General features: G+C 43.0%; 1 protein-coding gene across 2 annotated transcripts in view; it reads right to left on the minus strand.

Moving 5' to 3' along the window:
• Positions 1-24,480, minus strand: part of EGFR (epidermal growth factor receptor) — a 159,840-nt gene that overhangs the window by 28,854 nt on the left and 106,506 nt on the right. For both annotated transcript variants that reach the window (XM_042043676.1, XM_042043674.1), the window contains exons 2-15: positions 21,293-21,444; positions 19,620-19,806; positions 18,835-18,969; positions 16,993-17,061; positions 14,678-14,796; positions 13,123-13,264; positions 12,323-12,439; positions 11,627-11,753; positions 11,455-11,528; positions 10,181-10,271; positions 9,244-9,443; positions 8,087-8,219; positions 6,608-6,707; positions 4,561-4,718 (exon numbers count right to left, since the gene is read on the minus strand). In XM_042043676.1, the coding sequence (XP_041899610.1) occupies positions 4,561-4,718; positions 6,608-6,707; positions 8,087-8,219; positions 9,244-9,443; positions 10,181-10,271; positions 11,455-11,528; positions 11,627-11,753; positions 12,323-12,439; positions 13,123-13,264; positions 14,678-14,796; positions 16,993-17,061; positions 18,835-18,969; positions 19,620-19,806; positions 21,293-21,444 (1,804 nt within the window). The remainder of the gene's footprint in view (positions 1-4,560; positions 4,719-6,607; positions 6,708-8,086; positions 8,220-9,243; positions 9,444-10,180; positions 10,272-11,454; positions 11,529-11,626; positions 11,754-12,322; positions 12,440-13,122; positions 13,265-14,677; positions 14,797-16,992; positions 17,062-18,834; positions 18,970-19,619; positions 19,807-21,292; positions 21,445-24,480) is intronic.

Consider the following 24,480-nt stretch of genomic DNA (forward strand, 5'->3'; position numbering starts at 1 on the left):
CAGTATTTCAGAGAGGGTGACATCACCTCTGGAAAACAGAGCACAGGAAGGAGTAAAGTCCAGTTTGTGGTATCTGCTCCCTGTGCTGACTTAAAGAAAATGGATCATCCCAAAACAGTTCCAGAGGAGGTCAAGTAGGGGGTAAGGAGTGAGCCCATGCCAGGAAAACTCTGGAATTCCTCTTATTGAGAGGAGGAACCAGAAGAATTTCAAAACGCCAGGTAGAGTTGCAGATCTTCTCTCGTAACTTGGTCTGGGCCTGGGGAAGGAAGAGGTGAAGCAACTACTCATTTTACTAGGATTTTGTTTGTTTGTTTGTTTGTTTTCATTACTTGGATCTTCCCTCGTGTATTTGCCTTGTTTCTGGGCCAACACAGCGCTCCAAGACCCAGCATCTGGAAGGTCTTGTAAGTTCACTGGACTCCCATGCAAGAATGTGCATCCTGGTGTCCTGGACATGCTGGAAGTGCTGTGCATACCAATCCCTGGATTCTGGGTCCTCAGCCTGGTTAGCTTTCCTATCTGCATACAGCTTGCTTTGTTTGCTCAGTTGTAAAACTAAGCACAGAGAGGCTGCACATGCAGAGCAGATTCTTAAGCAGACCATTGCTTAGGGTCATAGGAGGCAGTCTTGCCTTGGGCTTCTCTCTTCGGGTGTTCAATGGAAAACTGATCTTGGACTCCAGACCTCATCCAGTCATGCTCTACCACCTGGATATAAATTTCTAAGGCAACAAAGCATGTGCAGCTGCTCTTGATAAGAATATGAAATTAGAAGACCTCACCTAATTTCAGAATATGACTATTGTCCCTCAAAGTATCTCTCCCTCAAAAATCTGGTTTGCCATGCTATTTTATGATGACAAGTTCTCTACGTGCTTCCTAACAGCAAACAAAACTGGCTGAGGGGATTGAATCTACAGTCTGAGGAATGACCGACCAGTTCTTCTCTTACACATCGAAGCAGAGGCAGGAGAAATGTAGATTTTTATCAGTCCCCTTCCCTTTCCCACACAAATCCATCAACAGCAAGTCTGGTGGGAAAAAGTAAAAGGTGTTTGGGAAGAAATAGAGAGTTCAGCTTGTGCTTTTCAAATCCCACTTGGTTTTTTGATTAATTTCACAAGTCAGAGAAGAAACAAAGCCCGTACGAATTATCCCTCCAAGACTATATATAACTATATTTGTTAATGTGGAATTTTATGATGACACCCAACATCAGTAACCCAGATTTTATGGAATCTAAACAATCACGTTTTCCATTCCTGAGTCATTTTTCTTCTGCTTACAGAAACCAAAATGACAAATGTGGCCTTATGTTATGAAGTACCTTAAGATCTTATGGATATGTTAGATGAATATAACAGCAGTGGTAGTCTTTGATATATTTCTCTACTTACTGGAAAATTAGTTCTGTGTACAGTTCCTGAAAACTACTTCATCCTGAATTCAGCATTTTACCTGTCTATGTAAATATTACTTGTCCCAGTGCAGACACAGCTATTTATTTCCTAAATCCATCAAGATTTTAACAACTTTCTCCTCAACCCATAGTTCCTAACTTGATAGAATGCAGTCAATTGTTATGATTAATGGCCTGTCAGAGGGGTCTCACATATAACAGCCTCAGTTACTTCACAATCATAAAAGAAATGGAAAATAATTTCTAAACCTTTTTAAACTTTTCAAAGATTTTACTTCATCCTTCCTTTCTAATTAACCTTCCAAGTGTGACAAAGGCATAGAATTTGTGCTGTGGCTCTGCAGCCTTCTCTCTCAGACCCCCTCGTTCACTTTCTCATCTCCCCCAAAAATCCCTTAGCATTTAAAATGAAGACTGCTGAGACACAGAGTGTTGATAGCAACTGTGAATGGAGGCAGGATGTGTCAGCTAGTGGTACTGGCTACAGTGGTGGCTTCTCTCCTTGCTTATCCACCTCAGTGGCTGAGTTTAATTCCTATACTCTGTGAGACTGCCAGGGAAAATCAAATCCTTCAACATTGACCAGATTAATTAAGATCGTGAGTGTCATTAATTGATGAACATATAAATGGGGTAATTCCAGGGCTTTTGAGATGTTGCTTTCTTTATTGTAGCATATATTCTCAGCTGTACCAGAGGCAGGGCAAAAGGAAGCTTGTGTACAAAATCCCCATGAGAATACAGAAGAATTGGGAGAGAAGGGGTCTTTTGGGCCAAGCAGGAGAAACCATTCTTCATTCTATTTACTAATGAAGGCTGAAAAATGGACTCAGCAAAGAAAATGAGACTCGAAGGGATTCTTCTTGGCATTACAAAAGAAGCAATGAATGACCCGTACGCACACCTAAAGCAAAAAAATGAAGTGCATGACAAAACTCAGCTGGGACGAGAAGTCTTTTACTTGAAGCTTCTTCAAATAAGGAAAACAGAGAGAGATCCTGGGAACCCTTACTTGCATGACTACTGAAGTCAGCACACTTAATCATGCTGATAAGATTTTGTGGGCTCTACCCGTGAAATTGGACAGGGACAGAAATGAAGTTGTTGTTTCTTGTCATGCAGAAATTGCTGAGACTGTGGTTTCTAAGGATGCAAAAGCTTTGTGAGACAGATGTTTTCCACCCACTGCTGAACAGATCCATTCCCAAAGCAAAACGAGGGAAAGGCATGAAGAGAAATGGCATTGCTGATGGATTGCCTTCAGAGGGACAATGCTGTGCCATACCGCATGTTCCCATATTATAACCTTGACACTGGCTCCCTACTTATCCATGGCCACAGATGTCCCATCTGTGTAGCAAAAATAGCAACATTACCTCCTTCTAGCTCTCTTGAGCCCTTCAGGGATACAGCCTATTTCATCTGCCACATTTGGACAGCAACTCGAATCGGGCTATTGAGCATGTTCACAATGTAACTGATGCTAACTCAGCCCAGTTCCATCATTTGAAAGATGAAATTGATACTACTTTTTATGTTCTGCCTTAATAACACAGGGCCAAATGCACTGAGGCATATGTTGGGTAGCCCTCACCTAAAAAAATTCTTCTTACTGTAACCTCATCTCCTGCCTGACTCTTGTGGTTCCCCTACCCACTGCTAAAGCCAGGCAGGAATTGACTTCTCTGATCAATTCTGCTTGGGGAACCTGCTTGTGCATTAAGAGCCACCGTGTGGCTCGTTTTACATCCCTGTCTGGCAAATTATGTTCTCCAAGTCTGCGTTCGAGCCTAGTGTTTGATCTTACTACTGAGGCTGCACAGTGAAAAAAAGCCTTGTCCAGACGTGGTCACTTAATACACTATTCTGCCAATCAGCTGCATTTCCATGTGGCCAGTTAGAAGGAGGATATTGGATCACTCTGGCCAGTTCATATTAGTAGGGACTTCTGAGGTCATTAATAAAGAGCAAACTTATTAAGATCCCTTTTCAGCTGAGAAAATTTGTTCTTAGGCCTGCAGTGGGAAGCCCTGATAAACCTTGTCTGTGACTATAGCAAAACCAGGGGGCATCGCTGTAAATTGTGGCAAATCCACCAGGTTGGTATAACTACCATCTGAGAACTGTTGCACTGAATTTCACCACAAGCACTACAAAGGGCTGTTACTTGCTGATTCCACCCTTCATCTCCTTTTTTCCATGAAGGTGGGGAACCGGCAGCTGGATTAATAATTAATAATTAATGTACCATGTGATGGTTGGTCTGAATATGTTACAACTCCTCTCTTGCAACACTTATTACAGGCATATTATAGAATGATTTTGGATCAGACAGACCTGCAAGGTAAAAAGCAGAGGGCTGTCAAAGAAAATACACCAAACATGGGCTGGCTTTTTGCTCTGAAAGCATCACAGTACAATAACCAACTCTCAAACCCTAAAACCTCTTCCTGTGCATTCCATGTCCTTTGTAGGTTGGAAATCAGGACAGAGACAATTATTACTTGTGATGTAGGTTAAACAGATCAATTCACAGCTTGTTACAGGTTGCAGTTTAAGCATGTCCCCAAATGAGGACAAAAATGGCTCGTATAGATTGGGTTTACTCTGATGCCTGTTATAAAACCACACTCACAAGGCTTTAAACTCAGACCGAGTGCTAGTATATGGAAAGAAGGAATAAAAGAAAATCCCTGTGTTATCCCACTTGGATTTCCCTCCTGAAAGTTGAAAGGCACAGAGAAAAATGGGCCCTGGGAACCCAGTATCCACCAGATGTCACTGATGTTCCTCTCAAAACCAGAGGACACAGCAACAAGCGAGGTGGGAAAAAAAAGGTGCATCACTGGTGCATGAGTCCTGTAAAATTCGTTCTCCAGTTATCAAACAATCCTGTTTCAAACCCCTTAAGCAATTTATTTTCTTTCCTTCTGCATAAAGACAAAGTACCACTGACCTTTTCCTACTTATAAAGTCTGCCACACTCTGCAGTGTGTCCTCCTGACCTCTCTTGCTCCCTGCTAGTTCTTCTTCTCAGTGGTTTGACATGGGACCATCAGGAAGAGAAAGAGCTCGAGACAAGCTGTTTCTCCATTTCTTTTCTTCCCTGTCTCCATTCAGTCCCACGTTTTACTCACCCCCGGGTGCAGTTTGGATGGCAGAGCTGGCAAACATTATTCCCATCGGCATATTTCCAGACGAGGGTGTCATTCTCTCCCAGAACCCCTGCTGGGCAGGATTTCACACAGTGTGGGCCATCGATAAAATGGGCACACTTCATGCAATTGTCAGGACCCTGCAGAGAGAAACAACTTGTTTACGATGCCCTTACATCAGCCTATTCAAAAGGAAATTCAGAAGATGCCTTCCACTGCTGGAAGTTTTCAGCATCATCTGGTTTTATTACCTTGCTACCTGATATTCTTGCAAGTAATTACTCTTGTAGGATGGACCACACAAAGGCATTTCCTGCTGCTTTAAGTTAATGTTTTCTTGCATTACATTGTTGTTTCTTTTTTCCCTCTGCCTTCTGTCCAGTTGGAAAACTTGTGTTTTGCATTTTAAATGGGGAATAATTTAATGACACCCTGATAAGGCGTTAGCTGAAAAGCAGACAGCTTGGCTGCTACCTGGTGCAATCTACTGTCACACAATTTAAAATAGGGGACCTGGCCCTGCTGACACCCCTCTGAAATACTGGCATCAAATCATTATTTTTCTGGTTTCTCAGCACAGGTTCTTTCCTCTGGTAAGGAGAAGCATAGGATGATGGAGGCAACCCAAGGAGTCCATGCAATTTTTGTTTTCCACTTTGAGAAACACTTAGTTTGTATTTAAAGGCATTGCCTTTGGCCATTTTTGGCAGAACTGTTTTTATTAAGACTCTACCAGCACCATGAATGACCTAAATATTCTAAAGCAGAGGAACCAGCAATTGTGGGTCAAATTCTACTATGGAGAAAAAACAGACCAGATCCACAGTGCTGGTTGCAGTGGGACTACAGTAAGACACGCTATAGGAAGATTATTTTAATCACTGTAATGTCTAAGGGCCACTATAATAGACTGATTACTAGATGCTAGGCAAATATGGAACAGGGGGTCACTGCCTGAAGGAGTTCATAATGTAAATAACATCCCTGAGGCCATGGTGCTAGGAGGGAGGATGGAAATGCTTCACATTACTGAGCAGTGACTCTTCAAACTGATGATGGGTGTCCTTGTTCTCGCCAGGACAGGGTTAATTTTTGCAGTAGCCAGAAGGGGCGTGGCTAGGACATAGGGGTTATTCTACACCATCTCATGTCATTGCCAGGGGTAGGGGAAAGGAGTCTCTTCTGGGGAGAAAGGGTTTCTTCTGGTTGAGCATGCATGGTAGAGGGAACAGTGGGGCAATGCTAGTTTCAAGCAATCACATGTGAGTCCTTCACCTTTCTTGTACACTGTTATTAATGTTGTTGCTGTTACTATTCCCCTTCTTATCTCATTGCTGTTTCCAGTAAATTGTTCTTATCTCAGCCCATGATTTAAACCTCTTATGCCTCCAATTCTCCTCTCCAGCCTGCCACAGGGGAAAGGGGGGAGAGAGGGAGTGCGTGACTTGTGAGAGAGAGTCTTTGGAGAGTCTCAGTGAGAGTACCAAATTGGGGAGTACCATTCCTAGACTGCAACAATGGGCAGTCAATGGGCAGTCAAACACTCAGAGGCTGCAGGGGGTGGCAAGAGGTGTTTAAAGAGTTGGGTTAAATATCACAGAGGTGCACCTGTGATGGAAGCAGGAGATTTGATCTCCCAAAAACAAAAAAAAAAAGAATTGGACTTTTGCAATTAAGATATGAGTCCGAGCTAACATGTTCACACCAACTTGGAAGCTGAGTAGCTACATGTTACTCAAATGTTTGCCATGTTTGCCACAGTAAGTTTTTTTTTTTTCTGTAAAAATACAAAAAAATATTAAAGACTCTACAATGTCTGTGACTGTGGATTACATGTCACAAAAATAAAACTAACACCCTGAGGTTTCCTATCCTGCTCCCTTGCCCCAAGATCTTGACTTCTAACCACCCCCATCTCTGCTCCACCTCAGACAGGGTTAATATGAGACCTCAGGATTATCTGAACATGGGAAAAACATATTAATAAATGATTTAAGGCTCAGGTTTGCTAAGATGAGTCTGCTCTTACAGGTCCAGTGCAGGTTGCATTGTACATGGTGGAGTTTTGCACCAGGCACTCAGGGTGGCAGGGGAGGCACTTGGAGTCCTTTTCAAACTCTCTTGGCTCCCTGGAAAACAACAACAAAAAAAACCAGAAATAATTAAACCTCAGGCTGAACAGCAAGTAATAAACCGTGGTCTTCTCTCCTTTTCCAGACTTTTCCACGTTAAATTGAGATGATGATGGTGCTGAGACAGGAGGAGGGACCCTCTTGGCTACACCAGTAGCACTTGCTCAGTGCAACCAGGAGGACGTAAGAGTAAGGGAAATTTGGTTGGCAGTGAAACACATGGCACTCCAGATTGCACACTACAAATTAGTTTACTTTCCCTTTTAAGCTAATGTCACAGAATACTCACAACCATTCTAGAGGCTTTTAAATGGTAGTGATGCAAAGAGATCAGCAAAAACAGTTCAAGTGATTCCAAGGCTACAAATAATAATTACGAAAGTTAAACAGCAAGGCACTGATAATTAAATTCATGTCCTCTCTACAACACACAATGAATCATTAAAATATGAAAGTTGGGAACAGATGGTTTCAATAGCAATAAAGCTGTTCCACTTCAAGTAATGGTGTTATTAATTAAACTAAATCTTCCCATCATTTGACACAAAAAAATGCCCCGATCTGCCCTTCAGGTTATAATAGCTGCTAGAGGGAATTCACTTTAAAAAAAAGACAGCTGTTAAATGGCAAGCCACTAGAGAAATACAAACATCAGAGGCATTAGCACCCTGACAAGTACTTGCTTAAAACTCAGGAGCTTTAAAAGTCAAACTTTGAAAGATTTACTGAAAAATCCCTGTAATTTTGCTGCTAGATACGCCTTTTCCACCTACATCACCTGTTGAATTGACACACAAGGCAGCAGTATTTTTCCCATGTCCTGAGTGAGGCTGAAGCAGTAATTTTGCTTGAAATTGCTGCTCTCAGCGATTTTTGGATGAAAGTTCCTTCTGCCTTGACTGCAATTTTGCGAACTGCAAGGCTCATCTGAGCAAATATAAGAATCCCTTTGCAGTAAGGAAGTCTACCAAGCAGCAAAGCCCTGGCTCTGGGTATGACTGAGCTCCCAGAGACTCTAAATGTCTCTGGCTCTCACCCATGACATGACAGTCACAGCTTGGGCTTTAAACTCCTTTCTTCCTTATGGGAAGGAATCCCAAGGCTTAGCCTGCTTGGGCCTCCAGATAGTCTGCTTGTGGGCTTAAGGGGATGTTTTCTTAGCAGTCACCGTGTCAGGAGCAAACTCCTAAGCAATTCTGAATGGGGAAGGAGAGGTACCTCAGCTAGGTACTGTGCTCACACAACATCTCTGCAAAGCTGGGGAAATCCCACGTAACCAGAGACCCAGTTTCTTGCTCTCTTTCTAGCTACAACACATTTTAAAAACCAAAACCCCCATACCATCACCAAAACCTAAAGCACCTGAGACACCTTACCCTTGCAGGATGTTGCACTGTTTCACACATTCCTTCTGGCGATCAAAAAACCTGCAGGAGAAGCAGTGGAAGGGCCCTGGGCCCCAGCAGCCTACGTCTGAGCACAGGGGGTCGCAAACATGCTTGGCAGCAGCTGAGAGAGAGACAAGAAAAGACATGAATGTCAAGGCAAGAGAGAGGTCAGACTCTCCATCCTCACTCCATCTGACCAACCAGTTTCCCCAACCTGTTCCAAAACAGATGTGAATGGTTCTGATAGTGTGGGAGAAGAGTAATCATGCTTTTTTAAATCCCAAAGCCTGAAATCTGAAATCTGACTTCTGGCCATTCAAAATAAGAATGAGCTCCTCTGTGACAACTTAATTGATGTATAATAAAGTTAAATCAGGCTGAGAGAGCTGGGGTTTTCCACCCTGGGGAAGAGACAGCTCTGGAGAAACCTTATTGGCGTTTTTTTGTACTTAAAAGGCACTTATAACAACTTTTTAAGGTCTGTAGTGACAGGACAAGGGGAAATGCTTTTAAACTGAAAAAGTAGATTTATGGGTATAATGAAGTTACAATGGGTGGTGAGACACTGGCAGGAGTTACATAGGGAATTGGTGGATGCTTAATCCCTGAAAGTTCAAGGTCAGATTGGATGAGGCCCTGAGCAACCTGGTCTAGTGAAAGACATCACTGCCCAGAGCAGGGAGGTTAGCTTACATGACCTTTAAAGGTCACTTCTCACCCAAACTATTCTGTATTTCTATGATAAATTTCTAAAATACAACAAATTCATATTCTGCAAAAAGAAATAATTAGATTTTGGCCCAGGGACCAGTGCAGTCAATAGCAGTATGGCTGAACAACAGTTTTGACCTTGTCAAAAAAGGCCAATGTTAGGAGTTAGCTTTTGTGTCCTTCAACTGATGTGGCTTTGCTATGCTCATAGTAGTGAAGAAGCTCCTAATCTGTTGGACATCACGAAGTCCACATTTTGGAGGGAAGAAAAGAAAATCCCACTCTTCCCTTACCACCTTCATTAAAGCAGTATCACTGATGAATTTTGCAGCCAGAGGAACAGGGAGAAAAAAGCCTTGCTTGAATTATGGAAAGCTTATTCTTGCATTTCAGCATGAGTTTTGGTGGGGAGCAGGAATACAGCCCTGACTTACCACACTCATTTTTATTTCTATTCTGCAAAATCTTTGTTTTCTGGCTCTCAGTTGCAAACAGGCTGTGCCAGTCCATGGTGTCAGCATAGCAGAGGTTCTTGTTCCTCATAATGGCAACATCTCCATCACTTATTTCCTTGAGGGAGCGCAGCCCTAAGGACTGTATTTTCAAGTTAACAACGGCGAGGGAATACTGGCCACTAAAATGGAGATGGACAAATAGAAAAAACATGCAAGAAAGGTAATTAGTAAGAGGGGTTTACTCAGCATGTTTTTCTTTTAGTTGTCAAATGTGTGCTGCTGTGAACTGCATTTTCTTCAAGCAAGATTCTGCTCAGCCCTCTAAACTTAATGCCTCATACATGAAATGCCTATTATGTAACAACTGCAATACTCAAATCTGGTTTTGCAAGGGTTTTTTAAGCTAAAGCTGGCAGGACACACACGTTCTGACAAGTAAATGATGTGGAACAATGGTTTCAGGTAAAGCAGCTATTATTTTGTGCTTGTCCACCAAGTCATTCTTCCTCTTGGGGCAAGCCTAGGAGGGCACTGGAAACATTGCTGCTGTCTGCACTGCTTGGCAGCCTCCATCCATGACTGCTCAGCTACCTCAAATCCCACTGTGCTTCTGAACACATTGTAACTTACCCCAGATTGTAAAGAGCACTTTCTGTCCTGCTCGTGCTTCCAGGATGGGTCCTGAAAGCAGGCTCAAGGCTGCCCTCCACACATGGCACAGAGGTGAGGGTCTTTACTCCCAGGGCACATTATCTACACTACAGAGACGGTGCTCTACTCCTTGCAGGGTTTGCCCCATTATGCATCAGTTTTGGGACACATGAGTCTCACACTGCCTGCAACGTTGGTGTGCTCAGACAAGAGCAGCTCGAAACAGCGTTTCTCTTAGAGTCACTGTGGCACACGATTTACTTACTGTTGCTTTGTTCTGCCTCGTATAATCTCCAGATTTTCGAAAGCATAGAGATCAGTAGCATTCTCAGGCCAGGCTTGAATCAACAAAAATCCTGAAAGAGGAAAAGAAGATTAAAAAATAATCATAATGGAAATAAACTCACCATTAGTACTGACAGCAGAACCTTCTCCTGTAGCAAATCCTGCACCGGGAGAAGGCGCTTGTGCTTTCCCTGTGCTTATCTGAAGGATCTCAAAGTCTACCATGACATTTTAGGGAGCAAGGAGGTATTTCTAAATCTAGTTTTATAAACAGTTTACTTCTCAGCCCACCACAAGGGCTTAGGAACGTAACAGAGTGTGTCGGTGAGCCACACATCCTGCCACAGAGTCACCAGCAATGACGGCTCTTGCCAGTAGATACCCTGGCTGAGGGGCTGCAGGCTCTGGGCCTGTGGGAGAAAGGCAGCACTCTATCCCATTTTTCAGCTGACCTCAGGGAAGAGGAAAACTGAAAAGCAGGAACAGAGGAGAATAGCTACTTGTAGTGGTTTTGCTGAGGCAAGCAGAATTCCCCACTCAGCTGAGGTGTTCGGGAGGAAGGGGAAAATTTGGAAATTGCAGGCTGCTGTATGAAGCTCTGCAATTAGTCATTGCTACCCTGAAGGGAACCACAAAGGTGAGAGAGAAAGAAAAGGAGAACTGGAGTCATGTCTGTAGACCCAGCCCTGATGTTACATTCATTTCATAATGGGCTGAGCACAATTACTTTTAATTGATACTTGGTGCAAGACAGTGGCTGAGTGCTCCGCTGGCTGCTTTGTGCTAATGGAGACACGTTCACCCCAAGGAAGAGCTCTTCAGGCTGGAGAGGGTGTCTCCGTAAGGATGACGCAAGCCACTGAGCACGCTTCCCTAAGGAGCTGCTGAAAGGTTTCCCACAAATAGAAACACACTTGGCTTTTTTTAGCCGGAGTGGCACGCCTCTGCATCACCACATGCTTCTTGGGTGGCTGAGGATCTCCACTGCTTTTACTCTTCTCTAGGGCGGATGGTTCAGCAGAAGGGATGTTCCGGCCAAACCACACACCTTGGATGGAAGACCAGTACGGGTTATGTGGGCGTAATGCTGGCAAGGTGCTGCTGGCCACCTTGGTTAGGAGTGACCCTTGGTAGCTCAGAGACAAGAAACACTCTGCATGCACTTCTCTTCATGTGCTTAAAAAATTTCCTTCCTCCTTTGTGTTTTTGGCAGTATCAGTCAAAAAATACCTCAGCTTAAAACTCACTGCTAACCTGATATTTCTTTGACTGTTTTGAAGACCTCCAACTTCTTGGGGTCCAAAGGTAGGGTCTTCGTGAAGGCATCACTGAAACAAACAGAATGAGAAATTGGGAAAAGAACAGCTTAGCCTGGATTTTCTCTAGCCCTTCTCTTTCAGTGCTTAATGGCCAGCAGGTAACTCACCCTAGAAATGCAACTGGGAGAATGCTGACGTCCCCGTTGATCTTGGTACAGTTTTTAAACGAGTCGATATTTGTGGCATTTATAGAGAGGATCCCTTTAAGGTCACCTATTCCAATGCCATTGCATACTGTTAAAGGAGAGATATAAAAGTTAGGGGGGACAAAAGTGAAGCCCAGTCTCGTGGAAGGGTAGAAACATGGAAGTGCCATGAGTTCAGAAAGCATTCCCTAACGTCAAACCTACCACTCTAAGGTGAGTTTCATAGATCTTTTGCCTATTTTTGCTTTTCAGAAGGTGCCACAGGATAACTGCTTCCTGCTTGCCCAGCTGTGCAGCTCTGGTCTGAGCATGTCTGCACACAGGCTCTGGCATATTCCCTCCTCTCCCTGTCCCATTTCCATTCCCATTGATGAGACACCAGCAAGGGCAAATGGAGAAGGCTGACGTGCAAGATATACATGCACACAACACACAGTTTATCTACTGTACTTGTGGTGTACCCCATCTAGAGAGCATGCTCCACAGCCATGTTTCCTGCTCAAACCACTTGTCATATCTCCAAAATATCACTGGATCCGATTTATATTGAATTTGCACTTAACTAAGATCAGAACTAAGATCAGAACTCCCTGCACTTTTTCTAGTAAGCTCTCAATCATCTCAAAGCCTTACTGGTTTATTCTATGCTTTTTATACCTTTGCTGCACAGCCCATCACACTTTTTACACTTCCGAACACCGTTTTCTTCCACTTCGTAAGTATCAGCATTGCATGAGCGAACGCAGGAGCCGTGGTCTGTCACCACATAGTTGTCTGGAAAAAAAAAAGGATGCAAAGGTGACTGAAATACAAGAGGGATGCTTTGGGGGCCAGACAAGCACTTCAATACTCTTAAGGAAAAGGGGGTTCGAGCTTTTGGCACACTCAGGAAAGTACAGGCATTAACTACGAGTAGTCACAAACATAATTTGAAGATAGATTGACATACAGCACTATCACCATTTTACAGAGAGGGGAGTGGTCACAGAAGGATAACACAACATTCAAGCTTGATGGATTACAAAAATACAGAAATGGAACATCAAGAAAGGAAAAGCAAGCATCTGTAGAGAAAACAATGATCACAAGCCTTGAGAGGGAGTGTTAAAACCAATTACTTTTAACAGTCCTAATTAAGAACCAGTTAAGAGTTGATAATGCTTTGGTAATCCATAGGATTGATCCCATATAGCCATTGTTCTAATGGTTTTTAGAAGATGCCTTTCTCTTCACCAAGAGAAAAATTCTCAGAAGTCAAAATGCAAAGATTAAAATCACGCAAGGTGATGGATGCAGACTAAAGAGGCCCACTTTGTGACCTGTTCTCAGTTCCCACAGAAGCCGAAGAGAACAAGTGCTCTTTCACCTGGCCACAACACAGAGGGATGACACAGGACTCTTCCCACTTTTCTCCAACCCCCCACCTCCTCTGGGGCTGCAACCTGAAATGAACTTACGTGGACATTCCTTCACACAAGTGGCTCCAAAGCTGTATTTTCCTTCAGGGTTCACATCCATCTGGTAAGTGGTGGGGTTATACAGGACCAAGGGGGGACATGTATCCTTGCAAGTAGCATCATCCCGAAACTTGCGGCATGCCTGTCATTGAACAACAGCACCCATTAAACTGCCTTCTCCTTAAAATGTGAGAGTGACTTTACATTAGGTCTTTAAAACACTCCGATGGCCTCATCTGCTTCCTGCTTAGCTCTAATGGAAACCCCAAGTGGCTACAGGGATGGTCTTTCAGGCTTTGAAGGTGAAAGGTTGCTTCAGGTGGGGCAATGGAGTTTAATTTTTTTTTAAAAACACACCATGAGCTTTTCTTTTTCTTAGCAAGAAACCTTGGCACTCCGGTGGAGAGCTGCTGGGATTCACGTGGGAACAGGAGCAAATCTGCATGCCTTAGACAGAAAAATTTTCCCTACAAGCAGCAACCAGATCAAGACAAACTGTACTTTTCTTGGCCATTTTTTAATAACCTAAATCAAATCAAGTCCTTTCCTGCCAATTACTGACTTTTCTGGCTAAATATTAAACTGAAGCCATTATATTTGGCTGCAGGTAATGAACAATTTAGCAGGCATTTATGAAGGGCAAGTTGGTTCTTCCAATCTAAATCTGCATTAAATTAATAATGACTCTCTTTTTCCCTTTCTTCTCTCCTGGCTTTCCAGATGAGAGAGAGTAACTGTCTTTGTGAGCCAGTAAGGGCATCACAGCCATCTTTGAAAGAAACCAGGAATAGAGGTAACAACAATAAAATCCAGGTTGGAAGATTTCTGTGTTGATTACTCAGATGCCACTTAATACATAATGAAGTGTAGTGCAGACATGAGGAAGAGTTAAAACCACAGCATGCACCAAATCCCTGAAACTCTTGTGGAAAAGCAATGGGACTTTTATTCCCTAAAGAAACTCCATTTGTTTCTTCTCTCTTCACTGCCCCAGGGTTCCCCAAAAGCAGTGCTTTTTGCGGCAAGTCAAAAGCAGAAAGACAAACCTGGATTTCATGCCTGAAGTGCAATGAAATGCAAAAAAATGAATCTTATCTTATTCCCCTTACAAGTTCTTGCTTTAGTAAACCAAGATTATTACTGACTAGTGCTAAGGAGCACAAGGCAAAGCTGTGCTGGCCTGGAAAACTGCTGCACTGTGGGGGCAGCTGTGGGCTCATGGACCTGCTCATGTAGGGATGTTGCCTAAAGAAAGCACTTAGATGCTCTGCAACAACATTGAACTCACTGGGCAATCAAAGGCACTAACACTGGTTTGGAATACACTAGGAAGGTCCTTGGGCAGAGTCAGCAAAGACCAGCTAAGGGTGCTGTGAAGTTCATGTCATCTTCCCTCCTACCAAACACCCATGCAGGGAAGCCCTGGAGCACCCTCCAGGTCAGCATCTCCCAGGAGGCCTTCTGGGGCTGACGAAGGCTAGAGGACATGCAGCTGAAAGCCCTGCTCGCTGTGTCAGGGATTGAAGCCATTATGGTGGTGGTGTAGCATCATTACCAGGCAGTCACTCTCCCGAGGCCCCGTGCACCCTGCAGCACACTGGTTATGGCAGCAGTCGCTGGGCACCTTTCCCCTGCACCGGCCAGAGCACTGCTGAGCACAGATGACTTTTGTTACTGGAAGAGACAAGAAAAAATGAAAAGCATCAGCTGTACTTGCTGCAATGAGATCAAGAAATATGGAGAAAGGGTCTGGTGCAGGTTCTGTGCTATATTTTCCTCATGGGACATTCTGTCCTCATTTAAGGCCAAAGTTTGGGAGGGGTGAGAGCGAGTGTGGGTGGTGGTAAGAAGGGGTCATGTTCAGCCTGTAATTATCTTGGCTCTTATGAGGTGCTAAGAACTCTGATCCCAGCTAGGAAATATGTCCTGCTTAGAAAGAACAACCCTGTTTCATCAAAGACCAAGTAAAACTCTGTGGAGTCATTGCATCTTATAGCTGGGCAACAGGGTAGAATCTGTCTCCATTTCACTGAGAAAATTTACTATTATTGGTGCTAACATTGGGAAAAACAACGTGACAGAACTTCCAGGACTCTGTACTGTAACTGGAAATTGTACATTGTTGGTGTGGTGCTGTAAAATGTCCCTTTAATGCACTAAAATATTTCTGAAATTTGCAGAGAGAAGGGAGACTCACTCAACAAGCAGATTTCATATGCACATTGAATTACATTTCTTTAACGTTCAAATCCTTGGCCAAATTTTATCTTCATTAAACAACTCCCTCAGGGTTTGCACCAGTGCAACAACCCGAAGGAAGAACTGGGCCTGGTCCAGCTTTTTGCAGGGAAGCAAAAACTGCCTGCAACATTTTGTTGAGAATTGGGAAATCTTCTCCATTTGAACATCAAAGCAGAGAAAAGGATAATCAGAACAATTTAAAAAAACTCCAGAAATGAATGGCTAGCATGTTTTTGTACCAGAGACCCAAAATGTTTGTTCTCTAAAAAAATATTTACTGATCACAGAGCCTGGCATAAGGTGCCAGAAGAACCTGATGGCTACTCTGCTTCATTACAGCACCCTAACCATTTCAGCTGTGCACTGTGCTAACTGATATCAACTTCACAGTTGGCACAAATGAGTTACAATATTATCAGGAATTCCTGTTAAGTCTGAAAACCATGGTTGTTAATTAACAGAAAATTATTTGAAAAAATAGACTGCTACAGGGTATGTAACAGTGATTTTTTAAAATCATATATCCTTTTTCCACTACACAATTCAGTATCCAAACTGTATTATTTTATTTTTATTGTAGGCCTGTAGGCAAAGTAGTATATTTTCAAGGAAACAGATTATTTCCACAGTACGTATTAGCTTCTCTGATAGCAACTTCTCCATTCAACTAGAAACAGGGGAATAAAAGGCACATTGTTCTACATGAAGAGCATTTTGATACAATTTTTTTCGTAAGAATTAGCAGGGGAATAAAGCACCTCATCACTTTGATAACTATTGACTAGAGTTTCCTGCTGGAAACATATATTACATCAAACATTTTTACTTCATATAGAATATCCCATGTTCATTTTCAGGAGAAAGAGATGTATCCCCCAAACTTTCCCATGTATGGAAATGTGGGATACATTTTCAATTGGCCAGATTCTCAAATGCCTGGAGAGGCAAGCAAGAGCCTGCAGAAGATTTTGTTTTATGCACTTGTCAACCTCCTGATTCCAGTGAGGGTTTGTAAATGCTGGAAGCTTGCAGGGCTGAGACCTGAGGTTTCGCAAGGTCCTGGGACAGCTGTGCAGCCTCAGCTGCAGGAACCAACCCAGGAAAGGCTTTGTACGCACAGCCACTGTCCACCCTGAGAGCCAAACTGCAGAGCCGACTGACAAAAACTGAAGCTTATGCTAAATGAAGACAGAAAAGGTATATGCTCCTTTTTCCTCAAGCTGTAAGTCATACAAATTTGGCTTGATATTTGCAGGCAAAAAGCTTAGGTTCAGGTGACAATTTGCAATGGAAAACTGAATGTAGGATGTTGCTTCCATTTGCATTATGTCTAGATCAGCAGTTTTTCCACTGAACTTTTCACAAAACAAAACCCGGTGTATTCCCCCACATTTTAAACTAAATGATGAAGCAGTGAAACAAATTGACATGGTGTTCCTCCTCTACCTTTACTTTAGGAAAAATAAACCCTTGCAAAATCTCAAGCACTTACAAATGGATGTTTCTGCTGCTCTCTTAGTATCAGGCAAGCATCCTACCTGCATAATTATGGTTAGTTTTTCAGTAGACAGAAATGTAGTTTCTATGTTAGAGCACACAAGCTATTTCTTAACTAATCTGCAGGCTTACATTTCTGGCAGTTTTGTTCACCAGGACCCCAGCAATAGTCTTCTGTGCAGTTCTGATGGCATTTGGGACCTAAGACACAAGACAGAGTATAATATTCTGTAAACAAAGAAAACAACAATATACCATGAACAACAGAAAACAATGACTTGAGATTTCCTCCTTGATAAACCAGGGTAGGAAGCACCAATGTAACAGTGCTCAAAAATTTTGAGAGCTTAATTCCTTATCCTTTGTTCACCTCTGCTTTCCTACGTGCAGTTTTCCACCTCCACACCTTTGACCAAGCAAGCACAATACCCAGCCAGTCTAGCTTACGAAAGAGGCATATTTTTCCCAGGAACAGGAATCTCAGCTACTGCCCGGCTGGCCCTTCTGCTGGGGTTTTCATGCAATGGCAAGTCATCACTGGCTTGCAGTGAGGCATGTGCCAGCTGCTCACTACAGGCCACATGTAAATCAGTGTTTCTGAACAACGCAGTTCTAAAAAGAAACAAATCCAACTGGATTCACAGGCAACTGCCAGCTACTCTGACCACAAAGTAATTTGACTTGTCTGCTTCGTACCCTCCTCCCAACCTCTGCCAAAAATACTCCCTGATGTAGGACTATGGTGCAGATGGACAATTGATGGAGAGGTAGGCAAGATGGATGGACACCTTGCCTGACCTTGAGGGTTCAGTGCTGGGTTCTTTCCCATCCCTCCCTCCTTACTCTCTTCTTTCTTCTTCTTCTTTCTCTTAATGACAAGCAAAGTCCCAGAGAAACAACTTATTTTAGAGTAGGGGATCATTATTAAAGCCATAAAAGGCTGTCTTAGCAGATTAATGTGGAATTCACTACATTTAAAAGGCATTTCCTACTAGAGGGCTTCTTCCCACTAACAACATGTGATTCTCCTTCCCCCCATCAGCCATCAAATAGCTGAACAAATGACAATACTTGTCCAAGAGTTGATTGATTTGGTGTGGGACCAAAGAACTTTTTTTTTTTTTTAAAGTTGAAAAGTTATAGGTTAACATTTCTGTGGTGCTCAGAGCCAAACCTCCTGTGCTGACATGCATAGTTTGCAACTCCTTGATTATGCCAGGGCTCCGTAGAAAAATAAGTCAACACAGAAGTTGGCTATTACCTCTCAGACAATTATGCAACTGGAGGAAGATAAAGAAAATATGTTTTCCTGCCAATTTATAGTGCCAGAAATGAAATGCTCAGAAATGAAAATAAACCCTCTCTTCTGCGAAATGACTGGGGATTTCACGAGGGACCCATAAGGCTGAAGGATTAGCTTAAGCCCACTCCAAGCATATGCTATACAAACTTTTAAATATCCCCTCATCTCCCTGTTGATCTGATGCATCAGACTTATCTACCTGTTTATTGTCACTTTTGCCAGTGTAATCTGTGCAGCCCAAAACAGGAGAATTTTATGGCACTCATCTTTGGTCTTAGCTCTAAAAAGGTTTCAAGTAACTCCATGAAGGTACCCAAATGGGTTTTCTAGACCAGAGCCTTACATTGTAAACAGAAGATTGCTGGAAAGCAAATGAATGCACATTTTTCTGAACTGTCTTTGAAGAGCACATATGCAGGGTACTGTCTTAAACCAACAGAAACATTCCCAAGAACTTTGCTGAGCTATGAGTTATGAACCTAACCATCATGAAAAATTCTATCTTAGGCCAGTGGTGCAGAAATGAAAGCACTTCTCTTGGAACAGGGGTTGGTGGTTGGTTCATTAGAAATTGTTGGACCAGGAACCCAGTGCAGATTAAAGGTGGGATGTTCATTTTACTCTCTGCAATGGAAGGGGAAACATAGCACTTCCGGTAGGTTAATACTCACAAGAAGACAGGTTGCTTGCAAATTCAAGCACGGTGGGAGGCTTCTTGCTTGTGTCGATGATGTCATTCCAAAGAACAGTGTCCATGTTGCACAGTTTGGGGTTGTTGCTGATTTTAACACCTCCATTGAGAATTTCTGTTACAGAAGCCAAAAAAATTAGTAAGTGAAGCAAATCCCTAATTTGCTCCAGAGACATCCCCAAAATGTCTCTGATCTAAAGAAAGAGAAATCAGTCACATCTTTCTCCACCTCAGACACATGACACTGACAGAAAAGAACAACCTGCATGGCATCAGCACTTCTGATGGTGTAACTAACACCAGGATCAGACTGATGGGTCCTGGAGAGCTGGTTGTTCTTGGATGCCACAAAGATGCCACTACGTGTAGCCTTCTGCCTGGTGCCACCTCTAGGGCCCACGGCGCTCAGCAGAGATGGCACTGCTGGAGTGCATAGCCAGAGACTGTGAGAGACACCAACACACATATCACCAGTTCCCACAGGGATCTAACAGAAAATATTGATATGTATGCACTGAAATCAAATAATACAAAATAACAAATGGATACTTCTTTGCCAGTTTCAGGAACAAAAATGAATCTTGATGAATTTTCTTTGTCTTTTGAAGAGACTGGCTAGCAGGAAAGCAATTAGATCCTTGCTTTTAAAGCAGGGTTTGAATGGCATATGACCTTGAGAGGCAATCTCCAATCAGATCTTGACACCAGTAAGATAGCAGTTGAAGTTGGCTTTAGAGGTGCCTCCACCACTTGCCCGCGTCTCACCTGAAAGCCGCTTCATTGGCAGCTGTCGGAGTCCCTGGGTTTTATTCATGTGGTAGTTGGATAAAACTGCCAGGGCGTAAGAGTTGTCATATAGCACATTGCCTCGGATGATCTGGAGGTTTTCCAGGGGAATGACATCCACCATGTTAAGTGCAATGAGCACGTAGCCTGCAACCTCCTGTATCGTCTGAGAGAACAACAGAAGAAACAAGGTGCTTAATCCATAGTACTCTTCAATAACCACTTTCCTCCTCCCATTCCTCCAATCCACCATCTTTCAATTTTAAGGAATGACAGACCACTTAATCTCATTAAAAATAAATAAATCTAAGAACAAAAAGGGACTATGTGAAAAACTTTGCCGGTTAAGCATGTATAAACTCACCCTTTGAGAAGCTACCAGGGGGCCATTCCAAAGGTCCAGCATACCCCTGTTCTGTCCCCAAGCAAGAATAAGTGGGGCCGACTAGGGGATGCAGGAGAAAAGGGCAAGCATGCATGAAATGGTAACTAAGTGTGATGCTTCCCATCAATACTTGCCTAGCCTTCAACAACTGGCAGCACAGATGCACCGATTCAGGCTTTTACATTCTCTCTTCTGTGCTCCTTCCCTTGCTCATCAGAGGGGGAGATTAGGCAACCTTCTCCTTTTTAAATAATATATATCTTTACAGGACAAAACCACAAGTGAAGTACTCTGCCTGCATGTGGGTTAATTCCTGTCTTGCATTGTGAAATATATGCATTTCTATCCCCTACAAAAATCACCGCAAGTGAAAAACCTTCAGGGTACTACTTAGGATATTTCCCTTCTCTTTGAAGACTACCAGTGAATTTTCAAGAGACTTGTAACATTCCTCAGAACCCCGAGATTCATGGTCAAGCTATGTTTGGGAAAGAAGAATGGCCATACCATCATATTTGTAACCCATATGTTCAAACCATAGATTTTTTGATCTTGCTCGTTACTTGCTGGTGGAGAACCTGGAGGTGTCCATGTCAGCCATGGCTCCTCCCCATGCTGCAGTTGCATTTTAACATCCGTCCTCTGTCCATTCTCTCCTCAGCTTGCCGTAATTGCTCATGCACTTGTGCACAAAACAAATGTTGAGATGGGAGTAACCCATGTGTCAACCACAGGGGATTATCTTGATGATCACTTTAAGAATCCATGTGGGAAGTTATTGCACAGGACTTGCCTGCCTGCTGAGGGTGTGAGCACTTCAGGCTGGAGAGGCACTTGCCACCATGGCAGGGAAAGGGATTGCAGTTTGGAGGGCAGTGAAAAGGACTCCACACTTCAAAATCTGCCACTCGCTTTGTGCTTTGTTTTGTCCAACAGCACCACAAAGCCTTTTGCTCTCTGGGAAGTGAGGTAACGGGTCAGGATGTAATTCTAATTATAAATAAGAAGAGACCCATCTGCATGGCACCCAGCACAGGTTGGCAAGTGCTTGAAAAGCTATTTCTGAGTGTACCTGATTTGTATAGTAGGGTTGAGCGCATCCTGCAGCCTAGAGGTATGCTTAGACTGTGAGCTGTGACTCCTCTGACATTAGCTAGCTATGTTTTTGGATCACCACAGAATTTTATCAGTAGGTGATCCTTTCCACTTAAAAAATGGAGTAGGATATGTTGTAGCAGAGAAGGCCCCATTGGCCACAAACACTAACCTTCAGGAAAGAGAGGTCACGATTGTGCTCGACGTATGTAATCTCCAGGTTGCTGAGTACCACCTCGCAATTGTTGTACATCCTCTGCAGACTGGTGAAATGGTCTTCCACATGTCCCAGTTGGGTCAGCTTGTTATTTGTCCCTTGACAAACTGTGCAGGAAAGGAGAAAGCTCCATGAAGGAAAGGAAGAATAACTACAGGGCAAAAACTTTTTGTTCACTTATCTTTAAAGGCACCACAGTAAGTTAAGCATCAGCTTCATAAGAAACAAGAACATTATCTGTCATGACTCTAATGGCAATAGTGTAGGAAGTATGCAGTGTTTCCCAGGGATAGAGAAGTACCAGAATTTAGAGCTGGAATAACCCTCCATCACTTTCTGTTACAGAAGAACCTCAATATGAGGCTTTTGTACATAGGTAGCGCTAAGTTTTCTGTATCACAAACATAACTCAGTTCCTGAGGAAAGGACATTGATACAGTTCCACTGACACACTACTGAAACTGGTATGCTGCCAGGTACCACCAAAGCTGATTTCCCTGAGGACCTATTTTACATTACTTTCAGGGACATTGGGTCTCTTTGTAAGCTCAGAGGGAGGAAGGGGGGCTTCCTGAAGGACTCCTTAAGCTACAAATCTGGGTTTTAAGGTCTAACTGAACCTCCAGAGCTTACACATCTCTTGCAACTCTGACATTTTGGGAGTATGACCGATTCAGGAGATTTTTTGGTTTATTCATCTTTGGCACTCAAATCCATTTTTGCCTGGTGGGGAAGGAAGAGGTGTCACACAGAGCACCACTGAGATTCCAAATATTTATAACAGCACAACGCAAAAATTAGTCCCCACCTGAAATTATATTACTCTGCTTTATTAAATCTAGAGGAACTGAAAGAAGTTATCACCATTGTATTTGATGGCAATGAATGAGCAAAATGCAAAATTGCTCTGAAGAAAAAACACCACACACAGCCCTCAAAAATTCTGTACTCATACAGTCATTCCCTGGGCTATCCCTACAGAGCTCAGATGAACACGTCTCTCAGTTATGCAAAGAGAGAGCAAAGGAGAATGATACAGAAGACAATGTGGTGAAAAACTTCATACCCCCTTCCAGGGGCTCCTTCAGCTCACCTTTGCTCTTCAGTGGGAGCTGTTAGGAGGCTGTTATCTCATTGTATAATGCAACCCCAGCCTGACTGCACAGCTTTTCATGACAGAACAAAGCTTTCCATAACCAAAAGAATTGTATTCTTTTAACTTGGAGAAATGAATACATGAAATGATACTTCTGTAGAGCCATAATTTGTAGAAGCACCAATCACAAACTGGGGTGCTGCAAAGCAAATAACGAAGACTCTTGACAAAGCTGGAAATATGTTTCAGTTCTAGTAACAAAAGACACCACCTGCTGAAGATTTACCGAACAACTGCTGCTTTCTTAGTAGGAAAAATAACTTCACAGCAGTGATAAAAACACACTTTCCAATCATCAAAACTAGTCATTGAACATATGGTACTTCTCAGTGTAACCATCAGCATTAGGAGCTACAGTGATAACAGATTAAATACTCTGAACCATGTTTAAAGCAAGGCTATTCATTCACATTCCTCAGTTATTTCTCATCATACATTATATAAACATTATAGTGTTTGGAATCAGAGTGGCAACTGCTGGTAAATGGGAACACTGTAACAGGGGCTGTGAGTATATCATCTAAGCTGCTTGACCCTTTTTATAGACTTTGAATTTCTGAATTTCTTAACATATGCATTAGAAATTCTAAGTGGGAATTTCGGTTCCAGTTTCTGTTTCAGTTTCAATCTTAACTGTTCATACTTCAAATCTCTGTTTGCTGTCTGCTTCAAGTACAAGGACCACAAATTATCAGCCAGAGTCACTGGTAGGTTTTTATTCCTCAGAGTGGTCACATTTTGAAAGTTAGAAATCCTGTCACATGGCTAGTCTGCCCTGGAAAATGTGTTGTTTTTGGGGACAGGGGTGAAGAGGCTTTGAACTGACTGGAAAAGTCAAGGAGTTGTCCCAGAGGTCATCTTGAATTTTAAGCAATGTTTTCCTACAACCAAGCTAAAATCAGTATTAGCAGATTCTCAGACTGTTCAAAAACTCAACTTGGATGAGCAGTTCAGGCATCTCATATCTGATCTTTAGAACAGTGTGATTTTGGAAAGCACTCTAACACGATGCAGAAGCAGGTGCAGTTTAGACTGCTCTCAGAAATGAAAACATATAAGTCATCCTGCTATGGTCTTCAGGGTCCACAAATGACCTGATGCACTTGTTGCATCTCTGAGGTTACCAGCAAAGACCAGCCCTGATACTCAAGACAGGCCCAATGCAAAAGCTGCAGTGTTTATGCTACACCTGAACCAAAGGACAGGTGGAAGGAGAAGTTTTCTCTCCTGGCCACCTGTGCCCTTGATCGACCCTATGTGGCTTGGCACCGGTCAGACAACACAACAGAACAGCCCAGCTCACTGAAGCAACCCCTAAGACAAACTGCACTCATTTGAATGTGCTTCTCTTGGGATCAGACAAGGGTTGGAGCTCTGAACTTGGGCCAGCCGTCTTGAGAAACACAGACTTTTTCATTGCTTATTAGGTCAAGGCTGATGCAGCAGTCAGAGGGCATGGTTACGCTTGCACTTCCCCCTCTACCTCTCCCATGGGACCTCTCAGGAAACCATGCCAAAGAGTTGATCCAAGCTACAAATAACATAGGACAATAAATAAATAATTGGACAGGGGGTATTTTTATCTCAGGAAAGCTCGCTGTTTTGGTTCACCATGGTGCCCCATGCATTGGAAACAGCTCAGGGGACAGCAACGAGGCAGAAGCAAATAGCCAAGAGAAGGAGACTTCCTGCTTGTGAAGCTGCAGAGGGAAACCCAGACATAACAAGCTCCAAAAAGGCTTCAGCTTGGCCCTCCAGGAGCTACTTTTTCCCCCTGTATTGTGAGTAGAGAGAACTTTGATGGCTCTCTGCCAAAGATGTCTTAAGCTACATGCAAAACCACTGGTCCCCTCATCACATCCTCCATCCAGTAAACAGTAGCTGTAGATGAGATGTTAAGATCTGGAGAGAGGAAGAAAAAGGGCTGCTTCTGCTCAGAAATCAACAGTATGTGGCTGTCAGAGTATCAGTCAGAACACCACTGTGG

This window comes from Corvus kubaryi, unplaced genomic scaffold, assembly GCF_017639235.1.
Source record: "Corvus kubaryi isolate FWS band 111438036 unplaced genomic scaffold, C.kubaryi_AGA036_p1.0 37398, whole genome shotgun sequence".
Lineage (NCBI taxonomy): Eukaryota > Metazoa > Chordata > Aves > Passeriformes > Corvidae > Corvus > Corvus kubaryi.